At 43.5% G+C, this 25910-nt stretch overlaps 1 protein-coding gene across 8 annotated transcripts in view; it reads left to right on the forward strand.

Moving 5' to 3' along the window:
- Positions 1–25910, forward strand: part of LTBP3 (latent transforming growth factor beta binding protein 3) — a 1979464-nt gene that overhangs the window by 737708 nt on the left and 1215846 nt on the right. For all 8 annotated transcript variants that reach the window (XM_073605046.1, XM_073605047.1, XM_073605043.1 and 5 more), the window contains exon 6: positions 13505–13627. In XM_073605046.1, the coding sequence (XP_073461147.1) occupies positions 13505–13627 (123 nt within the window). The remainder of the gene's footprint in view (positions 1–13504; positions 13628–25910) is intronic.

Raw genomic sequence — 25910 nt, forward strand, 5'->3', positions numbered from 1 at the left:
CAGATCCACGGTCCGGCCCGGTTAATGGGCAATCGCGGGTGCCCGGCGGACATCGCGGCCGCCGGGCACACGTACCGGGTCCCGAGGCTGTGGAACCCGAGGCTGTCATATGACGTCCACCCAGGATGGGAGATCCCATCTGTGGACGTCATTTGACTATAGGCGGGTAGGGAAGTGGTTAAACAAAATTCCCTTACCAAGTGATCAAAAGATTTAAGTACGCCCCTCTCATAAAGTTGAGAGAGGGTAAGAATACCTGCTCGTTCCCATCGCTGAAAGCCCTGGGGAGTCAATATCTCAGAGAGCCCTTTATTGCCCCAAATAGGGGTATATATAGTTAGGGAGGAAACCCCCAATATCCTTTTAACAGATTCCCACACCTTGTATATAAGTACCAGGGTGGGTATATTAGAAAAGGAAGAGCACCCCAATACCCCCTCCAGGGCTAATAGCAGCAGGTGTCCTTGGAAACCAAAAGAGACTAAGCGAAATGAAGGAGCAGTTGAGGCCTCCAATTCCCACTGTACTAGATGCTGCAACTGAGCAGCAAGAAAATAAATCCTTGGGTTTGGGGCCGCTAACTCCCCAGCCTCCTTTGGATATTGTAGGATATCTAGTTTGATACGGGGGGGGGGGTCTTTTTTCCCCAAATCAAATTTCTAAATATCCTATTAATCTTAATAAAGTTCTTCAGAAGGATCCAAACTAGGGAATTATGTAAAAAATATAAAAGTTGCGGCATCCAGACCATCTAAATTACATTTATGCGGCCTATTACTGAAAGTGGAAGTTTACACCAAACCCTACTTTGAAGTTTAAATTTTGTCAATATTGGAGCAATATTATCCGCTACATATGACAGAGGGGATGTGGTCACAGTAACTACCATATATTTACAATTAGAAGTTGTTGGCACATTCATGGGAAATCCTTCGGGGAATGGATCCAGCGGCAGAAGCACAGACTTTCCCAATCAATACCAAGCCCTGAGAATCTCGCAAACTCATCCATATAGCTTATAACTGCTGGCACAGAGAACTGAAGATTTGATAAAAATAAAATAACATTGTCAGCATATAATGCTACCTTTTCCTCCATATTTCCTCTTACCAGACCCCTTACGTCCAAAGTCCTCCGAAGAAGGGATGCCAATGGTTCAATGGCAATGGAAAAAAGGAGGGGTGAAAAAGAGCACCCCTACCTTGTGCCATGAAATAACATAAAAGTGGAGGATTAGACACCATTAACCCTAATTGAAGCCCTAGGGCTAGAGTATAATAAGTGGACCCATTGACAGAATATACCCCCATACCAAATTTTTCCAGAACAGCCCATAGATAGGGCCATTCAACACTGTCGAATGCCTTGGTGGCATCCAGTGCCAAAAAGGCCCGATCCGTATTGTTAACTGCCAGAATTTGCATATTAAGATAAGCTCACCTAATATTAACAGCTGTTAACATATTGGGGATAAAGGTAGCTTGATCAGGATGAATAATATGTGTTATCATCCTTTTCAATCTATTGGCTAAGACCTTAGCTAGTATCTTCACATCTGTTGACAATAAGGAAATAGGCTGATATGATTCAGGAAAAAGTGGATCTTTATCTTTTTTCGAGATAACCATAATCGCGGCTCGGACATTGATTCTGGGAGGCTTCCTTCCGCTAAAACTGAATTAAATGTTTTAAGTAGGGTAGGTAACAACACTACCATCCACCCCTGGTGCTTTATTATTCGCAAAACTAGCCACTGCAGCTTCCAGTTCCAATAGGGTCAAGGGGGCGTTAAGCATCTCGTGATCTTCCTGTGATAGTCTTGAAAGAGAAATCCTTTCATGATAACCAGTCAACTCCACAGAGGTGTAGTTAACCCGTGATGTATATAAATCTTGATAAAAAAAAGAGAGGATAGACAAAATATCTCCTGTGCTAGTGTACACCTGCCCACCCTGATCCCTAAGTGCCGTTACAGATGTTATGCCTGATTGTGCAAGTACGACCTGAGCCAATATTTTGCCTGCCGCTTCCCCTTCAGCCCAGGTAAGCCATTTTTGGAAGAATTGTTTATTTCTGACCCTATCTACCAACAGCAAGCTTAATTTAGTCTGCAAGGTTTCCCAGGCCATTTTACTGATTGAGCTGGGATCTAAAATAAATCTGGCCTCGGCCGCTAGCACTTCTCGCTTTACCTGTTTAAGCTCTCTACGCGAGGATTTTTTAATGCTACTAACTTGTTTAATCAAAAGTCCTCTCAAATAGGCCTTAAGAGCATCCCATACTATTCTTGGAGGTGCTATTCCTGTATTCTGAGTGATAAACATCCCTAGGTAGTCCAACAGGACTCCATCCTCAAGAAATAAATCCAACCAGAATGAATTTAGACGCCAAAGGATATTGGACCTTGAACGCCCGAAGGCCATAGTAAATATTACGGGGAATGGTCAGAGATAACTCTTGGCTCTATTAAAGCCATGACAAGGTCTGCGGAGCACAACACCAGATTGATTCTTGAGAGTGAATCAAATGTTTTAGAATGACAAGTATGGAAGTTTTCAGTAGGATGTAACATCCGCCACATATCATGTAACCCCAATTCCCTACAGAGCCTCCCTAAAGAAGAGAGGCCATCTATAAGTAAAGAGCGAGGAGATGGAAATCTATCCTGTTTTGGGTTGATTACATTATTAAAATTGCCAGTCACCAATATTGGAAGTGAAGGAGAGGCCTTTACAAATGACATAAGCTGAAGAAGGACCTCAGGGTTATATGGAGAAGGAATATAAATGACAGCAATAATCAATTCAAAATTACATATGTGACACTGAAGAAAAATAAACCTACTATTCACGTCCACTAGTGTCCTGGTGCAGGAGAATGATATATCATTATAAATTAATATAGAAACCCCCCGAGAGTAAGATGACAGAACAGAATGATATCCCTCCCTAACCCCCCTTCGCTGAAATCATCTAATGTTATTACGGGTAGCATGAGTCTCCTGCAAACAGACAACTGATTGACGGAATAGGGTTATATAATCAAAAACAGCATTTCTCTTTAAAGAGGAATTCATGCAATGAACATTGCAAGAAAAAAACGAATATACTACCTAGCCATATTCAATAAAAAAAAAAAATATTAACCAAACCTTTACTATATTGCTTAATAGACACAAGAACCTGGAGTGGAGTATCTCAGAACAGCAAAATGTTTAAGACCTCGTCAAGATCGATGGGCATTGTTCTTTTCCAGGTTCAACCCACATTTCTTATTGTCCTGGCTCTAAGAACGGGAAAGCTGATGCTCTGTCTCGAATGTTCCTGAAACAGCTGAACTAGGTACTATCCTATCTGTGCAAAATGTTTTGCTCATACAACCTCCTGATCTAAAGACAGCAATTAAGCAAGCTTCCAAGCAGTTTACTGAACCTGAGGTACCTTCTTTGACAAATCAAGAAGGATTACTTTGGTTTCAGGGCAAAATCTTCATCCCTCAACAAGTGAGACTTCGAGTCTTAAGGACCTTCCATGACCACAAATTTGCTGGACAATTTGGGGTTCAGAAAACCTCTGAGCTTATACAACGGTCCTCCTGGTGGCCGGGTGGAGACAAGATTGTAAAGACTATGTTAGTTCATGTATCAGTTGCCAACATAATAAAGGGACCAATACCAAGTCCAGGGGTCTGTTGAGACCACAACCCATTCCAGAACAGCCCTGGAGAAAAATTTCAATGGACTTCATCGTGGACTTACCCCCATCTGAAGGATTCACCACCATCTTGATAGTAGTTGATCGTCTTTCAAAAATGGCACATTTCTTACCCATGGTTGCTCCCCCATTTGCTGCTGACACAGCAAATATTTTCTTTAAAGAAATTGTCAGGCTGCATGGATTACCGGATAACATTGTATCCGATAGGAGAGTACAATTTTACTTCTAGGTTCTGGAGGGACCTCTGCAAATCTTTGGCAATTGAAATATGCCTTTTATTAGCCTATCAACCACAAAGCAACGGCTAGACTGAAAGGACAAATCAAACCCTGGAGCAATATCTACGTTGTTTCTGTACTTGCTCTCAAGACGACGGGTCCTCTCTTCTTCCTTGTGCAGAAATCGCATACAATTACTCTTTACATACCATAACTAATCAAACTCCCTTTTGCGCCAATTATGGCTTTCATCCATCATCCTTGCCCAATTCCATACTAGAAGCATCTGTTCCCGCGGTCCAGGACCGAGTAAACTATATCCAGTCCAATTATCAACAACTCTGGGAAGCCATGCAAGAAGCGCAGGATAGTTACAAGAAGTATCAAGACAGAGGAAGAAGAGACAACCCTGCTTTCAAGGTGGGAGATGAAGTCTGGCTATCTGTTATAAACCTTAAACTCTCATGTCCATCATGGAAACTGGGACCAAACTTCATTTGTCCTTTCAAGATCAAGAAAGTGGTAAATCCAGTAGCCTTTAAATTGTCATTGCCTAGTTTCTACAAGATTCACCATGCTTCACTGTTGAAACCAACAGTCCCCAGTCCTTTTTCTGGAAGAAAAGAATCGCCACCACCTCCAATCTTAATAGAGGGTGAAACTGATTTTGAAGTGGAGACCATTTTGGATTACAGAAAAAGAGAGAGACAAGTGCAATACCTCATCAAGTGGAAGGGGTACCCTCCTGAGGACAATTCCTGGGAGTGCTCAAATAATATACACGCCCCACAACTAATACAGACCTTCCACAGCAGACATTCCGCAAGATTGGGTATCCAGAGGTTGCCCCTTGGAGGGGGGGCACTGTCAGGGAAATAACAATGATGTCCATCGAAGACGGTACAGACAGATTCCCACGCGCATGCGCGGTAGAATTGCGGTTAGGCGCATGCGGGTGCGTGGTGGGACTGCACGGGCGCGCGCATAGCATGACAGATAAAAGGCTGCCCAGGATTCTCTCCCATTGTCTTCAGCTTTCCCTGAGTTCCTGAACCTGCATCTTTTTCCTGTTATCTTGCTGTGACCCGGATTGTTTCTTGACCTACTCTGATCTTCTCCTGGCTCTGACCCCGGCTTATCCCAAAGACTACTCTTCTGCCTAAACCTGCCTGCTTGCCTGTGTATGACCCTGGCTTGTCTCAAGGACTTTGGTTCCTGAAACCACCTATTTACCTGTGTATGACCCTGGCTTACCCTATGGAATTGCTTCTGCCTGAACCCACCTGTTTACCTGTGAATCACCCCAGCTTGCCACAACAACTTCTCTTAGAGCAGCTTCAGCTGATCACCAGTGTTGGAACCGCAGCCAGGTCTTTAATGAGTTATCCGGTTACCCTACGCACCATATCCTGTCACCGCTTTTAAGGACCAACTCCAGCACTGCAGCTACATCCTCAAGTAGACTACAAGTGATCATCTGCTCAAGTCCTACACTCCCTGCTGGCAACCCGTTCTTCTTTGAGCATTATACCCTCTGTACCACATTAAGGGGTATATTGCTCTCAGCTGCAAGGGGAGCCTCTCACAGCATCTTGGACACGGATAAGGTACATGACAAAATTGCCCCATCCACACATTCGAGGTGGATGGGGGAATCACTCCCATTGTGGTATTGTGTGCTCATGACGGAGAGTCTTCACGATGATCACTGTTGCTGGCTATAGTCAGTGGCACTGATCATTCAAAAAAATCCCGACAGGGTAGTGGTACAGAATTTAATTCATAGATCGGCTTCTTTAAAACCAGGATGCCCATACATGGATACAAATTCAGACAGTCCCTGCTGAACCAGCCAAATTGTAATCCATGTATGGCTGGTTCAAGTTTCAATAAGCTCCACAATAATGCAAGGTGCTATAGGAAGATTAACAGGCATATTTGCAGCAGTGCCACAACTAGGATATTTATCACCAGGGATAAAAATATTTTATACACCCTTTGTTTTTCTATACATAAAAAAGCTGTAAATATTAGGAAAAGAAAAGAAAAGAAAAATAAAGAAACACTATCATCATGTAAAAGTTGCAAATGTAGCGCTTCTTCCGTATGACCCTCGGAACTTCTCAGCTCTTCTGACACTCTAGATTCTGACATGATGTATACCCCTTTAAATGAACCACAGACACAATGTAAACTGAGTTCAACAGACTTCTTTATTGACCAAGACAATACAGCTTACACCCTGCAGATGATGGGATAAGGGTAGTCCAAGTGTCAGGCCTGAGCACACTCTTCGCCAGCACGTTGGAGATGGTGAAGGGAAAATCTTCAGAGGAGAGAATATTCAAGCAGTCAGCAAGCAAATAATGGGTATAGCAGGAGTGACAAGTTCCTTTGTAATCCAGGTTATGATGTCTGCATGCAGTGCCCATGTGCTCATGTGCTAGCTGTTACTGAAAGAAGAGGCATTTGGGCATAAGCCCACGCACTAGATCCTGAAGGTAGTTGTCTCACACAGGAAGTGATTCAGGATCTGTTCCCCAGTTAGTGCAAGGATGGATGCGGCATGGATGTGTACTCAGCGGTCCCGGTTGGCTCCCACAGCGCGGTCCGCCGATTGCCAGCAGGAAGAACAAAGGATCCTCTGATGTCACACGGCAATGCTGGCCCACCCAGGCAGGGGCCAGGGATGCACAGTACAACAGAAACAAATACTCTTGCGCACAGGTGTGTAAGCTAGATGATCCCAAGGGTTCAGAGAGGACAGTGAATTTCGGCCTTGCTGCTCTCCAGGATGGGATTATCCTAGTAGTAAATTATAAGAAAAAGAGAGAGAGTGCACCAGCCTCTGCATTATCCTTAAGATAAATTTATTAAAAACAAGATTAAAATCTACTCACAAAGGTAGGAAGAAAAAATTGCACTGTAGACAGTCACAAGGCGATTGGTCCACTGGTAGCAGTTTCCAGGTCCTAGGAAGAGGACGTAAAAACCGCTGCTGGCTAACGCGTTTCGAAGGTGTCCCTTCTTCATCAGAGCCTTAGCTGTGCTGGTCTCTTGCAACCATTTATACATGTGTCTATCTGGGAATCTCATCTTAGATTGGTACTGGAACCCCTCCCCTAATTGGTGGGAGGTTCCAAAAGGGGGGGGTGGACCTGAGCCACATTGTTATATAGTGATAATTTATTAGGTTATTGTATTTTATTAAATTTCAATTCATTTCATTTTATTTCATTCAATTCATTCAACTCCATTTCATTTCACATGCGCATGCACACTGAGAGCGCATGTATCCAGCAATGAGCTAACCTGGATCTGTTGGTAAGTAACGTACATCTAATAGTCCTGGGTATAGCAATTGGGGATTACCAAGTATCATAAAGAATATATATATTGAATATTATGAATTGAATAATGTAAAAAGGAAAGCCATAGCTCTCACCTTCTGTGGACCCTTCTGTGATGACTGCAGCTGCTCCGGCGTCCATAGCCGACAGCTTGCATCTCTTGTCCCGATGCGCTGTCTCGGTGAGTGGAACGCACGCCGCGCCATCACTTCCTGGTTGCGATCCACTGGGTGGAGGTGCGGTCATGACGTCACTTCCCGTGCGCCCATTAGCGCACAGGGTTGACGTCTAATAGTAAACAATAGCCGCCATGTTGTCGAGGAAAAAGATAGAGGGCAAAGCTAGACAAAAACGTCAAGACAATGCATTAGGGGGATAGTATAAGGAGCACTTAGGGGCCAGGGATGACTAACAGGGCCCTGGAAGGCTGCAGTCCTAGCAGCTGGACGGCATCTCTGATGCTCACTGATGGACCCTGGGAAGAAGAGAGTGGGCCTGCTGGAAACACTTTTTTAAATAGCCTCTCCCATAATCCCTCTTCCTAATTAGCAGCTTGCTGGGAGACACAGTCTGAGAGAGACTCAGGAGTTCAGTTATGGCTGAACACAGGACTAAAGATCCCACAGTCCTTTGCTTTTTGGCTCAGAAATGTGATGCAAACAGTCTGAGTGCAGCACCAGAGGGGAAACAGGAGCAGACTGCAGCAATCAAGGTAATGTCCACTGTATTCATACTATGGTAGCGTGCACCTGGCATCATTCCCCCACTGAAAATCTTTGGTCCCCAAAGACAGAATAAAGTTCCTGATGAAGAGCCCAGTAATTAACAACTTACCAACTTAAAGGATAAGTTCACCTTTGTTCACTTTTTTTTAAATAAATTCCAGCCCCCCTATGTACCAATACAGCATTCATGTACTTTTTTAAAAAAAATATCATTGCTTTAATTTTACATACACTTACTTTACTTGTCCTCATCCATGTTTCCAGACATACATATTTGTATTGTCTTACTTCCGGGTCAGACTTTAGGTTATGACACAGGAAGGAGTTGACCAGCTGACCTTATTAGCACACTTCCTGTATCATCCATCCACCCAATCCCAGCTGCACGTTTTTTAAATGAAATGCAATCAATCAATGATCACCCTTCTCACTAAATGCACAATATACAATCAGATTGCATAGTATATGGACATCTTTATACAAGTACATAGAAAGGAGTGGATAGAAATACTCAGCTCTCAAGCCCTGTTCACATCTCTGCATAGCGGGAACTCGCATTCCCACATAGTTACATAGTAGGTGAGGTTGAAAAAAGACACAAGTCCATCAAGTCCAACCTATGTGCGTGATTATATGTCAGTATTACATTGTATATCCCATATGTTGTGGTCGTTCAGGTGCTTATCTAATAGTTTTTTGAAACTATTGATGGTCAGAGGTGGGTAGTGGGGTCCCTCAGGGTTCTGTGCTGAGACCAATCCTGTTTATTTTGTTCATAAATAACCTGGAGGATAGGGTAAACAGTTCTCTGTATTTGCGGACGATACTAAGCTAGCAGGGCAATAACTTCTCCGCAAGATGTGGAAACCTTGCAAGAAGATCTGAACAAATTAATGGGGTGGGCAACTACATGGCAAATGAGGTTTAATTTAGAAAAATGTAAAATAGTGCATTTGGGTGGAAAAAATATGAATGCAATCTATACACTGGGGGAGAACCTGTGGGAGAATCTAGGATTGAAAAGGACCTGTGGGTCCTAGTAGATGATAGGCTCAGCAATGGCATGCAATGCCAAGCTGCTGCTGCTGCTAACGAAGCAAACAGAATATTGGCATACAAAAATGGGATCAACTCCAGAGATAAAACGATAATTCTCCTGCTCTACAAGACTCTGGTCTGGCTGCACCTAGAGTATGCTGTCCATTTCTGGGCACCAGTCCTCAGGAAGGATGTACTGGAAATGGAGTGAGTACAAAGAAGGGCAACAAAGCTAATAAAGGGTCTGGAGGATATTAGTTATGAGGAAAGGTTGTGAGCACTGAACTTATTCTCACTGGAGAAGAGACGCTTGAGAGGGGATATGATTTCAACTAATAAATACCGTACTGGTGACCCCACAATAGGGATAAAACTTTTTCGCGTAAGGGAGTTTAACAAGACATGTGGCCACTCATTAAAATTAGAAGAAGAGAGATTTAACCTTAAACTACTTTGAGGGTTCTTTACTGTAAGAGCGGCAAGGATGTGGAATTCCTTTCCACAGGTGGTGGTCTCAGCAGGGAGCATCTATAGTTTAAAAAATCTATAAGCTAAGCACCTGAACAACTGTAACATACAGGGATATACAATGTAATACTGACATATAATCACACACATAGGTTGGACTTGATGAACTTGTATCTTTTTTCAACCTCACCTATTATGTAACTATATATGCATTTTTACATTGGCGTTAAGCTATCCAGGACTTTTGTTCGCTCTTTTAAATTTATTTCCCAATGGGATGCACTGGCTAATGCCCTTATTTAATATGCTCTTAAAGCAAACCCATCTCTCCTCCGTGTTCTTTGTTCCTAAGATTTTATACCAATTTATATCTTCTAGCAAGGTTCGTAGTTTAGGGAAGTTGGCTCTTTTAAAATTCAGAGTCTTTGTATTCCCTTTATGTTTCCTATTTGTGTGATTTATACTGAAATTAATTGACCTGTGATCGCTGTTACCTAAATTGCCCCGTATTTCCACATCCGTGATCAGGTCTGTATTGTTGGTAATCAGTAGATCTAGTAACGCTTTGTTTCTAGTTGGTGCGTCTACCATCTGACCCATAAAATTGTCCTGCAAGACATTTAGGAATTGGCGAGCCTTAGACGAATGCGTGGTGCCCTCCGCCCAGTCTATGTCTGGATAATTAAAATCCCCCATTATGATAACACTTCCCATCCTTCTGCTAATCCAAATTGTGATAGGAGGTCCGCCTCCCCCTCCTCCCTCAAGTTAGGGAACCTATAGCATACTCCCAGTATGACATGCGTCTTTTTTTTAGCGTTTTTCCTATGACATGCACAGGGCAGCCGTTATACACCTAAAATTATTAGTTGCACTTTCAGTGCCATTAATTGTTAATGGAACACCAAACACAGAAGCAAACACACATTTTGCCATGTATAAAAATGAGGGGTAAATGCTGCACAGCACAGTAAAAAACACACAACCCACAAAACGCCAAAATGTCCCTTTAACCCCATGTAGTACAGCCAATTGAAATCAACAGGCTGCCCCATGCGTCTCACAGGAAAAACGAGCCACAAAATGTGCGTTCCCACTATGCTAGATGTGAATGGGGCCTGAAAGTGAAATTGGTGCGTTAACACAAGAACATTGAGGCTCCGTTCACATCTGTGCATTTCCTTGCATTTCAGAAATGCGCTGCACCAAAAATCACAGTAAAAAACGCACCAAGCTCCGCTCTAAAAAAGAGTTCTGAAGCTTCTTTGGGGCGATTGCTGTGTATAGGGCAGCCCATTCAGGTAGATGGGCTGCCCATTCAGGTGGATGGGCTGCCCATTCAGGTGGATGGGCTGCCGTATGTTTGATGAGTGAAAATGCTTCCAAATGCCTCCCCACCTCGCTTAAAAAAAAAAAATAGAAAAAAGACGCATGTGGGAATGAGAGTTCCCGCTATGCAGAGTTGTGAACGGGGCTTGGCAGCTGAGTGTTTTTGTCCACTCCTTTCTATGTACCTGTATAAAGATGGCCATACACTATGCAATCTGATTGTATATTGTGTATTTGGTGAGAAGGGTGATTACTGTTGATTGCATTTCATTTACAAAACATGCATCAGGAAATGGGTGGGTGGATGATGCAGGCAGTGTGCTAATGAGGTCAGCTGGTCAACTCCTTCCTGTGTCACAACCTATAGTCTGACCAGAAAGTAAGACATTACAAATGGACATGTCTGGAAACATGGATGAGGACAAGTAAAGTAAGTGTATGTAGAATTAATGAAAAGCGTTGATATTTTTGCAAAAAAGCACATAAATGCTCTATTGGTACATAGGGGAGCAAAGATGAAATTATCCTTTAAGGGCCGCCCATATATACTGCGGCAGGGTGGCTCTATTGCGCAAAACGACGTACCCGCAGGTTTTTTGTACACTAGTCACTGTTTGCACCTGCTGCACAGTGGGGGAGCTGATGCTTGGGTTCGGCGGCTGCGATGTCTGCTGGCCACCCGCGATCGGTCCTCAGAGAAGCAGAACAGGGATCTGCCATTGCCTGCCACCCCACCACACAGTTAGAAAGACCTCCCTAGAACACACTTAACCCCTTGATCGCCCCTAGTGTTAACCCCTTCCCTGCCAGTGTCATTTATACAGTGATCAGTGACTAGTTTTAGCTCTGATCACTATATTATTGTCACTGGTCCCAAAAAAGTGTCAAAAGTGTCCAATCTGTCTGCTCAATGTCAGTCCAGCTAAAAATTGCTGATCACCGCTATTACTAGTAAAAAAAAAAAATAATAATAATAATAAAAATGCCATTAATCTTTCCCCTATATTGTAGACGCTATAACTTTTGCGCAAATCAATCAATATACCCTTATTGCGATTTTTATTTTTTATTTTTACCAAAAATATGTAGAAGAATACATTGTGGCCTAAACTGATTAAGAAATTCGTTTTTTTACATTTTCTTTGGATATTTATTATAGCAAAAAGTAAAAAATATAGTTTTTTTTCTAAATGATCTGCCTTTTTTTGATTATAGTGCAAAAAATGAAAACCGCAGAGGTGATCAAATACCACCAAAAGAAAGCTCTATTTGTGGGAAAAAAAATGACATCAATTTTGTTTGGGTTCAACGTCGCACGGCTGCGCAATTGTCAGTTAAATTGATGCACTGCCGTATCGCAAAAAATGGCCTGGTCATTAAGGGGGTAAATCCTTCTGGTCCTTAAGTGGTTAATGAACAGAGTTTAGTATTAACTAGCTCTAAATCACTCAAAACATGCATTAGTAAATAACTGATTTCTTCAACAACAAATTGTACAAATCATCTGTAGTGATGGGCCAAACACCCCTCAGTTCGGTTTGCACTAGAACTCCCAAATATGTAAAAATTTCAGACCTGAGCCGCAAACTCTATTAAAGTCTATGGGACCCAAACTTGAAAAATCAAAAGTCCTCATTTTGAAGGCTTCTATGCAAGTTATTGGCCATAAAAAGTGTATGGGGGCCCGGGTACTGCCCTGGGGGACATGTATCAATGCAAAACATGTTTTTAAAAAAGATTGATTTTACAGGAGCAGTGATTTTAATGATGCTTAAAGTGAAACAATAAAAATAAAAACTTTAAATACAGTGCCTGGGGGTCCCCTTAGCCTGCCTGTAAAGTGGCGCATCTGTACCGTGTATAGAACCTGCTGCAGCAAAACTGACATTTGTAAAGAAAAAAAATGACACTTGAACAGGAATAGATGGGAAATTTGAGGACCCTTGTTCTGGTAACAACTATCTAAGAAAGGATTTTTCCTACTTAAGAGCGTTTTCTCCTCTCACTTCATGTTGTGTCTCTCGAGACAGAAAGTGAAAAAAAATCTCTTCAATAGGAAAGAAACAGTAGGAAAAAAAAACTTGAGCAGATTTATAAGTACCGGTATTCCTTATTCTATTCCATGCTCTATTAAAACTGCAAATTTTTGTCTTTGGATATGTTTTAAAATGTATTATCTTGCTTATGTACATAACACAATAGTAGAAAGTGTGCACGTGTTATATAACAAGAAACTGTTAAATGTATGCAATTTGAAAAACAAACTGCATAACGCAAAATACGCTTTGCATCATGTTGGAAAGCGACCATAGCTGTATAGCTGTAACCATTTTTATTGGCAGCTGTGGCTTAATTGGCATGTCTCTGTTTTGTTGGTGTACTTCTATTTATACGTACTGGATTTATAACTGAAGGAACCACTTTGTAGATTAGGAGGAGACAGTCTATAGACCTGCAATAGTCCCTTTGTGGATGCTTTGCTAGAGATCCAAATATTGTAATTGGCACAACACTACACTTGCATTTTCTAGACCTGTCAATGATGTTTGAGCATTTACTCATAATGAATAGTATTGTGAAAATTCTCTGTATGAATACCTGTTCTAAGATCGTGTCTACCTAATTACATAGTATTTTTCTCTGTTTTTTATCATTAACAGATATAAATGAGTGCAGTATGCAAGGAGTTTGTCAAAATGGTGAATGTCTGAACACACAAGGTAGCTTCAGATGTGCATGTAAACATGGATATGTTTTTATCTCCTCTCAGATGCGCTGTACACGTACGTTTTCACATTTCTTCTCTGTATAGACTGTAAGAGGATTGACATTATACATAGTAATGTTATAATTTTCCTGTCTGCATTCATCTCAAGGCCCATGTCAGATTGGTCTGTCAGCAACAATAATTTTCTAGCAACAAAATTGCCAGTGCTAATTATATTATTCTATAGAATTGCTGGGCCAATATTTAAGAATACTTGCCAACTGTCCCAGATTTTCCGGAACAGTCACGCATTTTGGAGTCACAGCTCAGTCCTAGGCTTTGTCCCGGGATCAGGGCTGTGGGGACAGCAGCAATGTCATTGTGTCCAGTGTCTGTATTCTCCTTTCCATCCCTTCAGCAGTCTCTAGCATTCTAGCTCTGTGCCCTCTTATGTATCTAATCCTCATTCAATAAGATCCTCACCTTGATCTCCAGTGCAATCTCTTTTATAACCCAGAGGCAGAACATAGCAACTGCCAGCTGCTGCTGACACTATGTACAGGTGAGATGGAAGTAAATTGTCCAGCCTTGGAGATCCTGCAGGAGGGGATGTGAGCTGTGTTGATGTAGGGAGATAAGCTGGCAGCATTTCATGTCAGGAGGGATTTGTTTGCTGGCACACTCTGTACAAACAAAAGTATAAACTTACCACGTGAACTAAACACTTAAACTGTGAACAGATGCATACAGAGCTCTTGGGGGTTGATTATATACAGTATATCATATAACAGAAGGTTGTTTTCTTTGAGCAGAGGTAATGTCTTTTTTATGGTAGCACAATAGTTTTTTGGATATACACATCACTATTTGACCACTTTTGTGCCCCCTCCACATTGCTCCTTCACTTACAACATTATATCCTCCGCACTGCTTTCCTACACATATTGCTTGCTTTCATACCCTCTACACTGCTCTCCTGCATATACTGCTCGCTTTCATACCCTCCACTCTCCTCTCCTGCACATACTGTTAAACATCATACTCTCCACAGTCCTCTGCTGTACATACTCCTCATTTTCATACCCTCCACACTCCTTCCCTGCACATACTACTCACCGTAATACCCTCACCACTTCACTTCTGCATATATTGATTACCTTTATACCCATCAAACTTTTCTCCTGCATATACTGCCTACTGTTATACCCTCAACACTCCTCTCCTGAACATATTGCCTGCTGTCATACCCTTCATACTCCTGTCCTGCACATACTGCCCACCGTCATACCCTCCACACTCCTGTCCTGTACATACTGCATTGGACAGTTTATTTGCTTCATTTTTATGTATGTAGTGTTGTTCCACTGTTCCTTTATGCCCTGTACACACGGTCGGATTTTCTGATGGAAAAAGTGCAATCGGATTGTGTTGTCGGAAATTCCGATCGTGTGTGGGCTCCATCTGACTTTTTCCGCCGGAATTTCCGACATACAAAGTTTGAGAGCAGGATATAAAATTTTCCGACAACAAAATCCGATCGTGTGTACACAAATCCGACGCACAAAGTGCCATGCATGCTCAGAAAAAATTAAGAGACAAAAGCTATTGGCTACTGCCCCATTTATAGTCCCGACGTACGTGTTTTACGTCACCGCATTCAGAATGATTGGATTTTCTGACAACTTTGTGTGGCCATGTGTATGCAAGAAAAGTTTGGCCCAAAATCTGTCGGAAAAAATCCGATGGATTTTGTGGACGGAATGTCCGATCAATGTTCGATCGTGTGCGCGCGGCATAACAGTGCAGAATAATTGTCTGCAGTCCTCCTTTAACTTGTCAACCCTATAGCAGTTTTTCTGCACAGGGCCATGGCTGTGTGCAGGATCACGTATATGTACGTGATCCTGCACTTCTGGGTAGCGGTAGTGAATGCACACCGGCAGCGGTTCACTCCCCCTGTGATTATGCACAGCAGGAGCCGATTAGCGGGTACCGTGGCCTTGATGTTTGCCGGCACCCGTCGATTATTCAGTACACAGGCAGAACGCCAGTCTGCCTATGTAAACATGGCAGATTGCCAATCTGTCAGTAGGGAAGGCATGAATCTTATGTCCTACGCAAAGCAGGATTATGAGTGTAATAATTGTCTGCAGTCCATGAAAAAAATGTGCTAAATACCGCGCTGTCCAAAGAAGGGGGGAAGCTGCCAGCACCGCAAATGACAATTGCAAAGAGAAAAAGTGGAAAAATTATGGTGCAGCGCTAATAACATAGTTGCCAACAGTCCAGATTTTCCCGGGACAATCTCGATTTTGGGACCCTCGTCCCGATCAGAGGCCGTCCCGATTCGGGATTTTGCCTTTTTTGCCCAGGGAAATGGGGAATGTTTGCTTTTGCACTTTTGCAGCAGCTGGCTTCACAAAATGGCCGCCGGCGACGCTGTTAGATCATTCCCCTTGTGTTCAGTGGAGAGAGGAAGGGGGCTCGATCTGTGCAGCCAATGAATCGGCTTCTCTCTTCACAATACTGAAGACAGGGTTAGCTGCACAGATCGGCCTCTCCCCTCTCCACTGAACACACGGCGCTGGCCGCTCAAGTGGAGTTCCTTCTGCTCTTGTCCCTCTCTCTCAGTGTAAAGCCCAAGCAGCGATGTAACTGTAATGTAATTAACTATATACAGGAGGGGGGTTAACTATATACAGTAGGGGGGTTAACTATACACAGGAGGGGGGTTTAACTATATACAGGGGGGTTAACTATATACAGGAGGGGGGTTTAACTATATACAGGAGGGGGGTTAACTATATACAGGAGGGGGGTTTAACTATATACAGGGGGGTTAACTATATACAGGAGGGGGGTTTAACTATATACAGGAGGGGGGTGAACTATATATAGGAGGGGGGTAACTATATGCAGGAGGGGGGTTTAGCTATATACAGGAGGGGGTTAACTATATACAGGAGGGGGCTAACTATATACAGGAGGGGGTTAACTATGTAAAGGAGGGGATTAACTATATACAGGAGGGGGTTAACTATATACAGGAGGGGGGTTTAACTATATACAGGAGGGGGTTAACTATATACAGGAGGGGGTTAACTATGTACAGGAGGGGGTTAACTATATACAGGAGGGGGGTTAACTATATACAGGAGGGGGTTTAACTATGTACAGAAGGGGGGTTAACTATGTACAGGTGGAGTTACTATGCACGGGGGGGTAACTATGCACTGGGGGATACTATGGATGGGGGGGTTACTATGTACAGGGGGGTAACTATGTACAGGAGGGTAACTAGGGGGAAATGGGTAACTATGTACAGGGGGTAACTATGTACGGGGGGTAACTATGGCTCTGCCTGGGACACTGATGTAAGGACTGAGGCTGGGAACACTGGTGTAAGGACTGACTCTGCTGGGGGCACCTGATGCAAGGAGGGACATTGCTGGGGGCACCTGATGCAAGGACGGACTCTGCTGGGGACACCTGATACAAGGACAGACTCTGCTGGGGACACCTGATGCAAGGACGGACTCTGCTGGGGACACCTGATGTAAGGACAGACTCTGCTGGGGGCACCTGATGCAAGGACGGACTCTGCTGGGGGCACCTGATGTAAGGACAGACTCTGCTGGTGGCACCTGATGCAAGGACAGACTCTGCTGGTGGCACCTGATGCAAGGACAGACTCTGCTGGGGGCACCTGATGCAAGGATGGACTCTGCTGGGGGCAGCTGATGCAAGGACGGACTCTTCTGGGGACACCTGATACAAGGACGGACTCTGCTGGGGACACCTGATGCAAGGAGGGACTCTGCTGGGGCACCTGATGCAAGGAGGGACTCTGCTGGGGGCACCTGATGCAAGGACGGACTCTGCTGGGGGCACCTGATGCAAGGACGGACTCTGCTGGGGACACCTGATGCAAGGAAGGACTCTGCTGGGGACACCTGATGCAAGGAAGGACTCTGCTGGGGACACCTGATGCAAGGACGGACTCTGCTGGGGGCACTTGATGCAAGGACAGACTCTGCTGGGGGCACCTGATGCAAGGATGGACTCTGCTGGGGGCACCTGATGCAAGAACGGACTCTGCTGGGGGCACCTGATGCAAGGACGGACTCTACTGGAGGCACCTGATGCAAGGACGGACTCTGCTGGGGGCACTTGATGCAAGGACAGACTCTGCTGGGGGCACCTGATGCAAGGATGGACTCTGCTGGGGGCACCTGATGCAAGGACGGACTCTGCTGGGGGCACCTGATGCAAGGACGGACTCTACTGGAGGCACCTGATGCAAGGACGGACTCTGCTGGGGTCACCTGATGCAAGGACAGACTCTGCTGGGGAAACCTGATGCAAGGACGGACTCTGCTGGTGGCACCTGATGCAAGGACGGACTCTGCTGGTGGCAGGCGACGTGGCAGGTGACACGCTCAGGGATCCCACTGATTCAGAATTATGCTGAGTTGAATTATTTCATTTTATATTACAATATAATAATAGAAATAATGCACTTCAATCATCCTGACACCATAACAACCATGGTGCCGGGATGATTGAAGTGCTAACACCAGGTGTTTGGAGTATCTTTATCTGCTGATTGTTAAACTTTCTAGACTACACATATTTCTATTGTTGTGTAGGATCTGGGGCTGCTGTCCCTCCATCCCTCTCTCCCCCTTTCCCTCATGCCTCAACCATGCCTCATTCATCTCAGACTCTAACCACACCCCCTTTGAGCCACGCCAATTCAAGCCACGCCCACTATTTCACGTAAACCAAGCCCATTTTTCGCCACATTTTTATTGTTCCCTATACCACGCCTACAAATGCATGCTCTGCCCCCTAATTATAATACAACTCCGCCTACAGCCAAGCAGTGTCTCGAAATTTTTTTTTACAATGTTGGCAACTATGTTATAACAATTTGAAATTTAAATGGGTGATCTAAAGTGCATAGATAACCTGATACACATCTAAATATATCAAAGTTAGAATAATTGTGAAGACATCAAGCTAATGCTGCGTACACATGATCGGAAATGCCACCAGCAAAACTCCGATGAGAGCTTTTTGTCGGAAAATGCGACCGTGTGTATGCTCCATCGGTCTTTTGCTGGTGGAATTCCAGCCAGCAAAAGATTGAGAGCATGTTCTCTATTTTTCGGTCGGGAAAAGTTCCTATCCGAAAATGCGTTCGTCTGTATGCAATTCGTACGCGCAAAACATCACGCATGCTCGGAAACAATTTAACGCATGCTCAGAAGCATTGAACTTCATTTTCTCGTCATAGTGTTGTACGTCACCGCGTTCTTGATGGTCGAAAGTTCAGAGAACTTTTGTGTGACCGTGTGTATGCAAGGCAAGCTTGAGCGGAATTCCGTTGGAAAAACCATCCAAGTTTTTTCTGAAAGAAATTCTGATCGCGTGTACGCGGCAAAGCAGTATACATGTGCAGTATTGAAATAATGATATCAAGAGATTAAACCAATGTATACCATACATATAAATGCAGTGATGCCAGGTGATTAAACCAATGTATACCATTCATATAAAATGCAGTGATATCAGGTGATTATACCAATGTATACCATACACATAAAATACAGTGAACAACTTATTATAAACTCAAAAGCAATAATAGAAAAAATGAATAAAGGAAAAAGTCCACTTAGTGAGAAGAGTGTTTGATGAAATGGAAATGTCCAAAACATATGTATCCTGACACCCCAAATGGTAATTCTCAAGCCACCGCTGGGTGCGTTTTTTTATTCCTTTTTGGCCCTATATGTTTAAATCCACATGACGTTTTATATATCTTGGAGCTTCCTTTCTTGTTGACTGGTGGTCCTTGTGAGAAGATTATTTTATCTACTGTATTTATTGGCGTATAACACGCACCTTTTCACCTTGAAAATCGGGTGTAAATAGTGTGTGCGTGTTATACGCCGATACTGCAATTTGGGCTGCCTAGGAGGGGACGGGGAGGGGGGCGGGACGAGCGCCGTCAGATTACATACAGTGAGAATCTCCTCTTTACTCAGCAGCCTATTTAATAGGAAGTCCCTTCTCCTGGGCCGGCATTGGACCAGTGTTCTGGCTATCATAGAAGCTGGTCCATGAGGCGGGAGGTGAGGCTGCAGATGGGCATTGATCAGGCTGCAGATGGGCAATGGTGAGGCTGCATTGATGGGCACTGACCCTTATTTTGCTTCAAAGGTCTTTATTTAAAATTTGAGGTTTTTTCCTGAAACCTCCCTCCTAAAATGAAGGTGCGTGTTATACGCCTGTGCGTGTTATATGCCGATAAATAGGGTAATAGTATCAACGCCTGTATCCATCCGGGCTTTACTACTATTTTTAGTGAAGAACCACCGACAAGTCTGTTTGATTCATAGGGCTTATCTCCTACTGAATCCACACTTTCCGGTAAGCATAAGTGTTATTGGTGGCGGTGCTCCATCTCCCCTTTTCATATACGTTCAGCAGTGGCTTAAAAATTACCATTTGGGGTGTCAAGATACATGTGTTTTGATCATTTCCATTTCATCAAACACTCTTTCTCACTCAGTGGATTTTTTCCTTTATTCATTGTTTCTATTATTGCTTTTAAGTTTATAATAAATTGTTCACTGTGTTTTATGTGTATGGTATACATTGGTTTAATCACCTGATATCACTGCATTTTAAATAAATGGTATACATTGGTTTAATCATCTGACATCACTGCATTTATATGTATGGTATACATTGGTTTAATCACCTGATATCATTTCAATACTGCACATGTATACTGTTAGTTTGATATCTTCACAATTATTCTAACTTTGATATATTTAGATGTGTATCAGGTTATCTATGCACTTTAGATCACCCATTTAAATTTCAAATTGTTATTGGCGCTGCACCATCATTTTTCTAATTGTCTGCAGTCCTCCTTTAACTTGTCGACCGCCCTATAGCATTTTTACTGCTACAAGGTGGTGGCGGTGCGCAGGATCACGTATACAGTATCTTACAAAAGTGAGTAAACTCCTCACATTTCATGTGACAACACTGAAGAAATAGGGAGAAAAAAAGCTAAGCACACCAATGCAGGATGGCACTGCAGGTTTACAAAAATATCAAAGCACCACGTCCTAACATATTGAGAAATTGAGGAAAAATATGACTGGAAAAATGGACTTTAGGCACCACTGATAAAAAAGTAATACATTTTATTATGCACACCACATGAATATAAAAACAGAATTTAAAAGACAGTAATTGAGAAAACACACAGTAGTCAAATATATGTCTCCAAGACAGCAGTCTACGTTAGGGGTGTACTGGTGACAACCCCAACTAATATTGTGACGTCTAATACAAAGTATGAATTACAGGAAACTCGACATGTTTCACGGGGAACCGCTTCTTCGGGAGTTTATATACAATTTCTCTGACAATGTTATGTAGGATAAAACCAAGTCAGCTTAGCTCTCCCACAGTCTTCAAAATATTCTTAAATGGATAGTCAGTAAAGGCGTGAAAAAACCTCTAGGTAGCATCTGAGAAGCACTGCAGTGCCGCAAAGATAACATCACAGATAAGTCGACCATACACAGTGGATCGCTCTTCGGTGCTATATAGGAGTGTCCCTTAATAGCATACACTTCTGCGGTTGTGTATAAATACTCTAAGGTGTGTGGTAACACATTACAAGCCAGACCGCAGGAGCACACATGGGGTGCTGCTACTACTACTACTGTCTGGCCACCATTATTTTCCAGCACTGCCTTAACTCACTTGGGCATGGAGTTCACCAGAGCTTCACAGGTTGCCACTGGAGTCCTCTTCTACTCCTCCATGACGACATCACAGAGCTAGTGGATGTTAGAGACCTTGCGCTCCTCCACATTCCAATTGAAGATGCCCCACAGATGCTCAATAGGGTTTAGGTCTGGAGACATGCTTGGCCAGTCCATCAGTTTTATCCTCAGCTTCTTTAGCAAGGCAGTGGTCGTCTTGGAGGTGCGTTTGGGGTCGTTATTATGTTGGAATACTGCACTGCGACCCAGTATCCGAAGCGAGGGGATCATGCTCTGCTTCAGTATTTCACAGTACATGTTGGCATTCATGGTTCCCTTAATGGACTGTAGCTCCCCAGTGCCGGCAGCACTCATGCAGCCCCAGACCATGACACTCTCACCACCATGCTTGACTATAGCCAAGACACATTTGTCTTTGTACTTCCCACCAGGTTGCCGCCACACACGTTTGACACCATCTGAACCAAATACCAAATCTTGGTCTCATCAGACCAAAGGACATGGTTCCAGTAATCCATGTCCTTTAGTTTGCTGAAAACAAGCAGACTTTTGCGGGCTTACTTGTGCATCATCTTTAGAAAAGGCTTCCTTCCGGGACGACAGCCATGCAGACTAATTTGATGCAGTGTGTGGCGTATGGTCTGAGCACCACTTCAACCTCTGCAGCAATGCTGGCAGCACTAATACGTCTATTTCCCAAAGACAACCTCTGGATATGACGCTGAGCACGTGCACTCAACTTCTTGGGTCAACCATGGCGAGGCCTGTTCTGAGTGGAACCTGGCCTGTTAAACCGCTGTATGGTCTTGGCCATCATGCTGCAGCTCAGTTTCAGGGTCTTGGCAATTCTTTTATAGCCTAGGCCATCTTTATGTAGAGCAACAATTCTTTCTTTCAGATCTTTTAGAGAGTTCTTTGCCATGAGGTGCCATGTTGAACTCCCAGTGACCAGTATGAGAGAGTGAGAGCGATAACACCAAATTTAACACACCTGCACTCCATTCACACCTGAGACCTTGCAACATTAACAAGTCACATGACACGGGTGAGGGAAAAGGGCTAATTGGGCTCAATTTGGACATTTTCACTTAGGGGTGTACTCATTTTTGTTGCCAGTGGTTTAGATATTAATGGCTGTGTGTTTAGTTATTTTGAGGGGACAGCAAATTTACACTGTTATACAAGCTGTACACTCACTACTTTACATTCTAGCAAAGTGTAATTTCTTCAGTGTTGTCACATGAAAAGATATAATAAAATATTTACAAAAATGTGAGGGGTGTACTCACTTTTATGAGATACTGTACATACGTGATCCAGCAGTTCCGGGTAGGGGGCGATGGCTTGCTCCCGCTGTGATTATGCACAGTGGGAGCCGATTAGCCGGTACCACGGACTCGATGTCCGCCAGCACCTGGCGATCATTCAGTAGACAGGCAGAACGGCAGTCTGCCTATGTAAACAAGGCAGATTGCCATTCTGTCAGTGGGGAAGGCATGGATCCTATTTTCCTGCAAAGCAGGGACATAGATCCATGCCTTCCCCTAGTAAAAGCACCTCCCACACAGTACACATACACTGGCTAGGCAAACAGTTAATCCTTTGATCACCCCTGACATTAACCCCTTCCCAGCCGGTGTCATTAGCATAGTGACAGTGCATATTTTTGCACTGATCACTGTATTAGTGTCACTGGTTCCCAAAAAGGTTTCAAAAATGTCAGTCAGTGTCCGATTTGTCCGCCGCAATATTGCAGTCGCACTATAAGTCGCCGATTGCCAACATTACTAGTAAACAAAAACAGTCCATAACTTAGTTTCTCTGGTTTATTAGGGGGTTAACAACTTGGATGGGGTTAGGGGGTTATGGGATGCCCACTTGACTTCAGCAAACTTCAGGGACAACTTCCTAGGTATACACAGACTCCCCTTCAGCCTTCCTCCTACACACACTTTGCTTCTCTCTGCTCAGCCTCTTATGGTTCACTCCTGGGGGGGCAGACTTGGCAGACTTCTTGTTAGTTCAGTCCATTAACAGTAGCACACGTGGAGTGACACAGCATGTAACATTCCCTTCTATTTAGTTTGTGGTCACTGATCCCAGCACCACTTCCTCAGGCAATACCAGCCCACCTGGCTTTCTCTCTCAACACTAGTCCGCATGACTGATTCTTCACCAGCCCACCCAGCTGACTCTCTGGAGATCTCCCAGGGGAAAGGTAGAAGACTTAATGTGATTGTAAATGATCACCTTGTAAAATAACCCATTCAGTTTAAAATAGAAATGAAAGGCAAAACATTTTTGTATAGATATTAAAAACATTATAGATATAGATCTTTTCCCTTTTTAGTGATCACATTCCCTCTATTCTCAGCTGCATAAGAGCTGGGGGAGGAGAAGCAGCAGCACACTGAGCTTGCCAGTGAATGGCTGTGCAGTGGGGGTGTGTCAGGATAAGTCTGGTCATTGGAGGAGAGTACACTGAATTCTCAGTATAGCTAGAGAACTGACCACAGTGTGCTCTGCTGCTTAGTGTGGTCAGTTTTTAATAGGAGAGCAGAGGGACTGGCAGGCACACCAGGGATTTCACAAAAAGGAAGCAATACAAAGAGAACAAAAGAAAAGAAATCCTACAAGCCACAATGAACCTAGTGCTAAAAATAAGCACTACACAGCCGCATGCATGAACCACGTCTTGTACTGCGTGTAAATAACAAATAAATAAATAATGATGCGCTAAAGTGTGCTAAACGTGCCCTTAACACGGCACAGAGAGATATGGTACATATACGAATAAGTACAGAGGTGTATACCACACTACATAATATATTGCATAAAACTAATAAGCATAATATGCACAAGTGAACAATACAATTTGCATATAAATTATAATAACAATAATAATAATAATATTATCAATAAACACTGTTGCTTCAAATATAATTCATAAGTGCAAATAAATGCCGAGAAGTGACATGTGCCAAACAAAAGTGCTAAGTGCTCTACACTAAATATGCATACTAGTCCATCTTGAACTAAATATATAAAAAGTCCTTCAAGAAAGTATTGACACGTGATCTTCAATGGTGATATATTCAAACGTGCTGAAAATTTCACATGCCACAGGTCATGTGATGGTGCAACATAAGTGACCCCCCCAAGGTAATGCGCTCACCTAAGAGAATGTGACTAAATTGCTAGACAAAGTCAGGAAACGCTTTTGAGCCACCCAGGGCTCTATGTGGATCACAGGATCACAGGCTCCAGCACGGGAATACAAAAAAATAGGAAAAAAGGGGACCATATAGTGTAATATCGTTTAAAATATTTATTCCAAGGTCAGACAAAAAACTCTCCCCCAAAGGGGGTACTCACATTTTAAGGGTGCGTCAGTGCACCACTTTGGACAAGCATATAGTTGGATAAAGCAGTGAGGATATAGCGTCCGTCCCAACACCGACAGCTGCCGCTGCCTAACACTCCGTCCTGGCCCCTCCCCTTTTAGTTTTAGATCCTTCCAAACTTTTAGGATCTTCTCCTCATGTGTTCAGACTAAAAAAAATGCAAAGAGAACAGCAGACATTTTCATACAAGTACATGGTACAGCAGGCACATATCACGAATATGAAGTGTTGTGGTAACAAATGCTTTAAGCCCACTGCTGTCTTCAAGGGAGATTGGCTACATGTGACAGTCTCCCCCTTGATCCCCACCAGTGTTGAATTACTCACTTTGTCCTCTCTTTGCTCCGTAGCCTCCAGGAAAGCTTCCTCCCTTGTGTCTTTGGCAGGATCCTTCTAGCACCTGAGCACCAGCCCAAGGCAGGGCACCCCCCCCAGACTAGGAGGTATCCCTAAGAGCCACTGACAGCCTCCTCAACACTTCCACCCGACTGCCCTGCTGGCATGGCCCATGTCTATTTATGGGGTAGTCTCTGCCCCCTGCTAGCCCACTTCTGGGGATTGGCTGAGGCCCCACAAATATTCATGGCAGCATCTTCCAACCCCCACTCTCTAGTTCTAGAAAGTTCTTCCACATTCAAGACCAGGGGGAGGCACTCGAGAGAGCTGCCAAGATGAGTCATCCAGCCCTGGCCTCTAATAACGCTGAACCAACTTAGTGACTCAGGTTCTTCCTGGCCAGAGTATACTTTGCCTACTCTATTAATACTAGTAGCACACACTAGAGGGTGCTACACCATTAATATCTGTGTTTTTTGTTGTTTTTGTTTACTTTTGTTTTTCTTTAACCATGACAACTATAGCTCTCCTATTTATAGTGGTTGATTAAAGTATGCCATTAGGTTAAAGATATCCCTCTTGTAGAACCATGCCCACATTAAATAAATACCCTACCCCTAATTAAAGTACATTCTCCATCTACAATGGCTTGCTGGAAGCACAGCAAAAAAAGTGTCCCTGGAATTTTCTTGAAATGTTGGCAACTATGCTTAAGATATAGAAATATGTAACTCAGTTAGTTCGCCACTAAGGATGAGCTTCGAGTTTGAGTGGAACTCATGTTCGACTCGAACATCGGCTGTTC

The sequence above is a fragment of the Aquarana catesbeiana genome, linkage group LG11, assembly GCF_042186555.1.
Source record: "Aquarana catesbeiana isolate 2022-GZ linkage group LG11, ASM4218655v1, whole genome shotgun sequence".
In the NCBI taxonomy this organism is placed as follows: domain Eukaryota; kingdom Metazoa; phylum Chordata; class Amphibia; order Anura; family Ranidae; genus Aquarana; species Aquarana catesbeiana.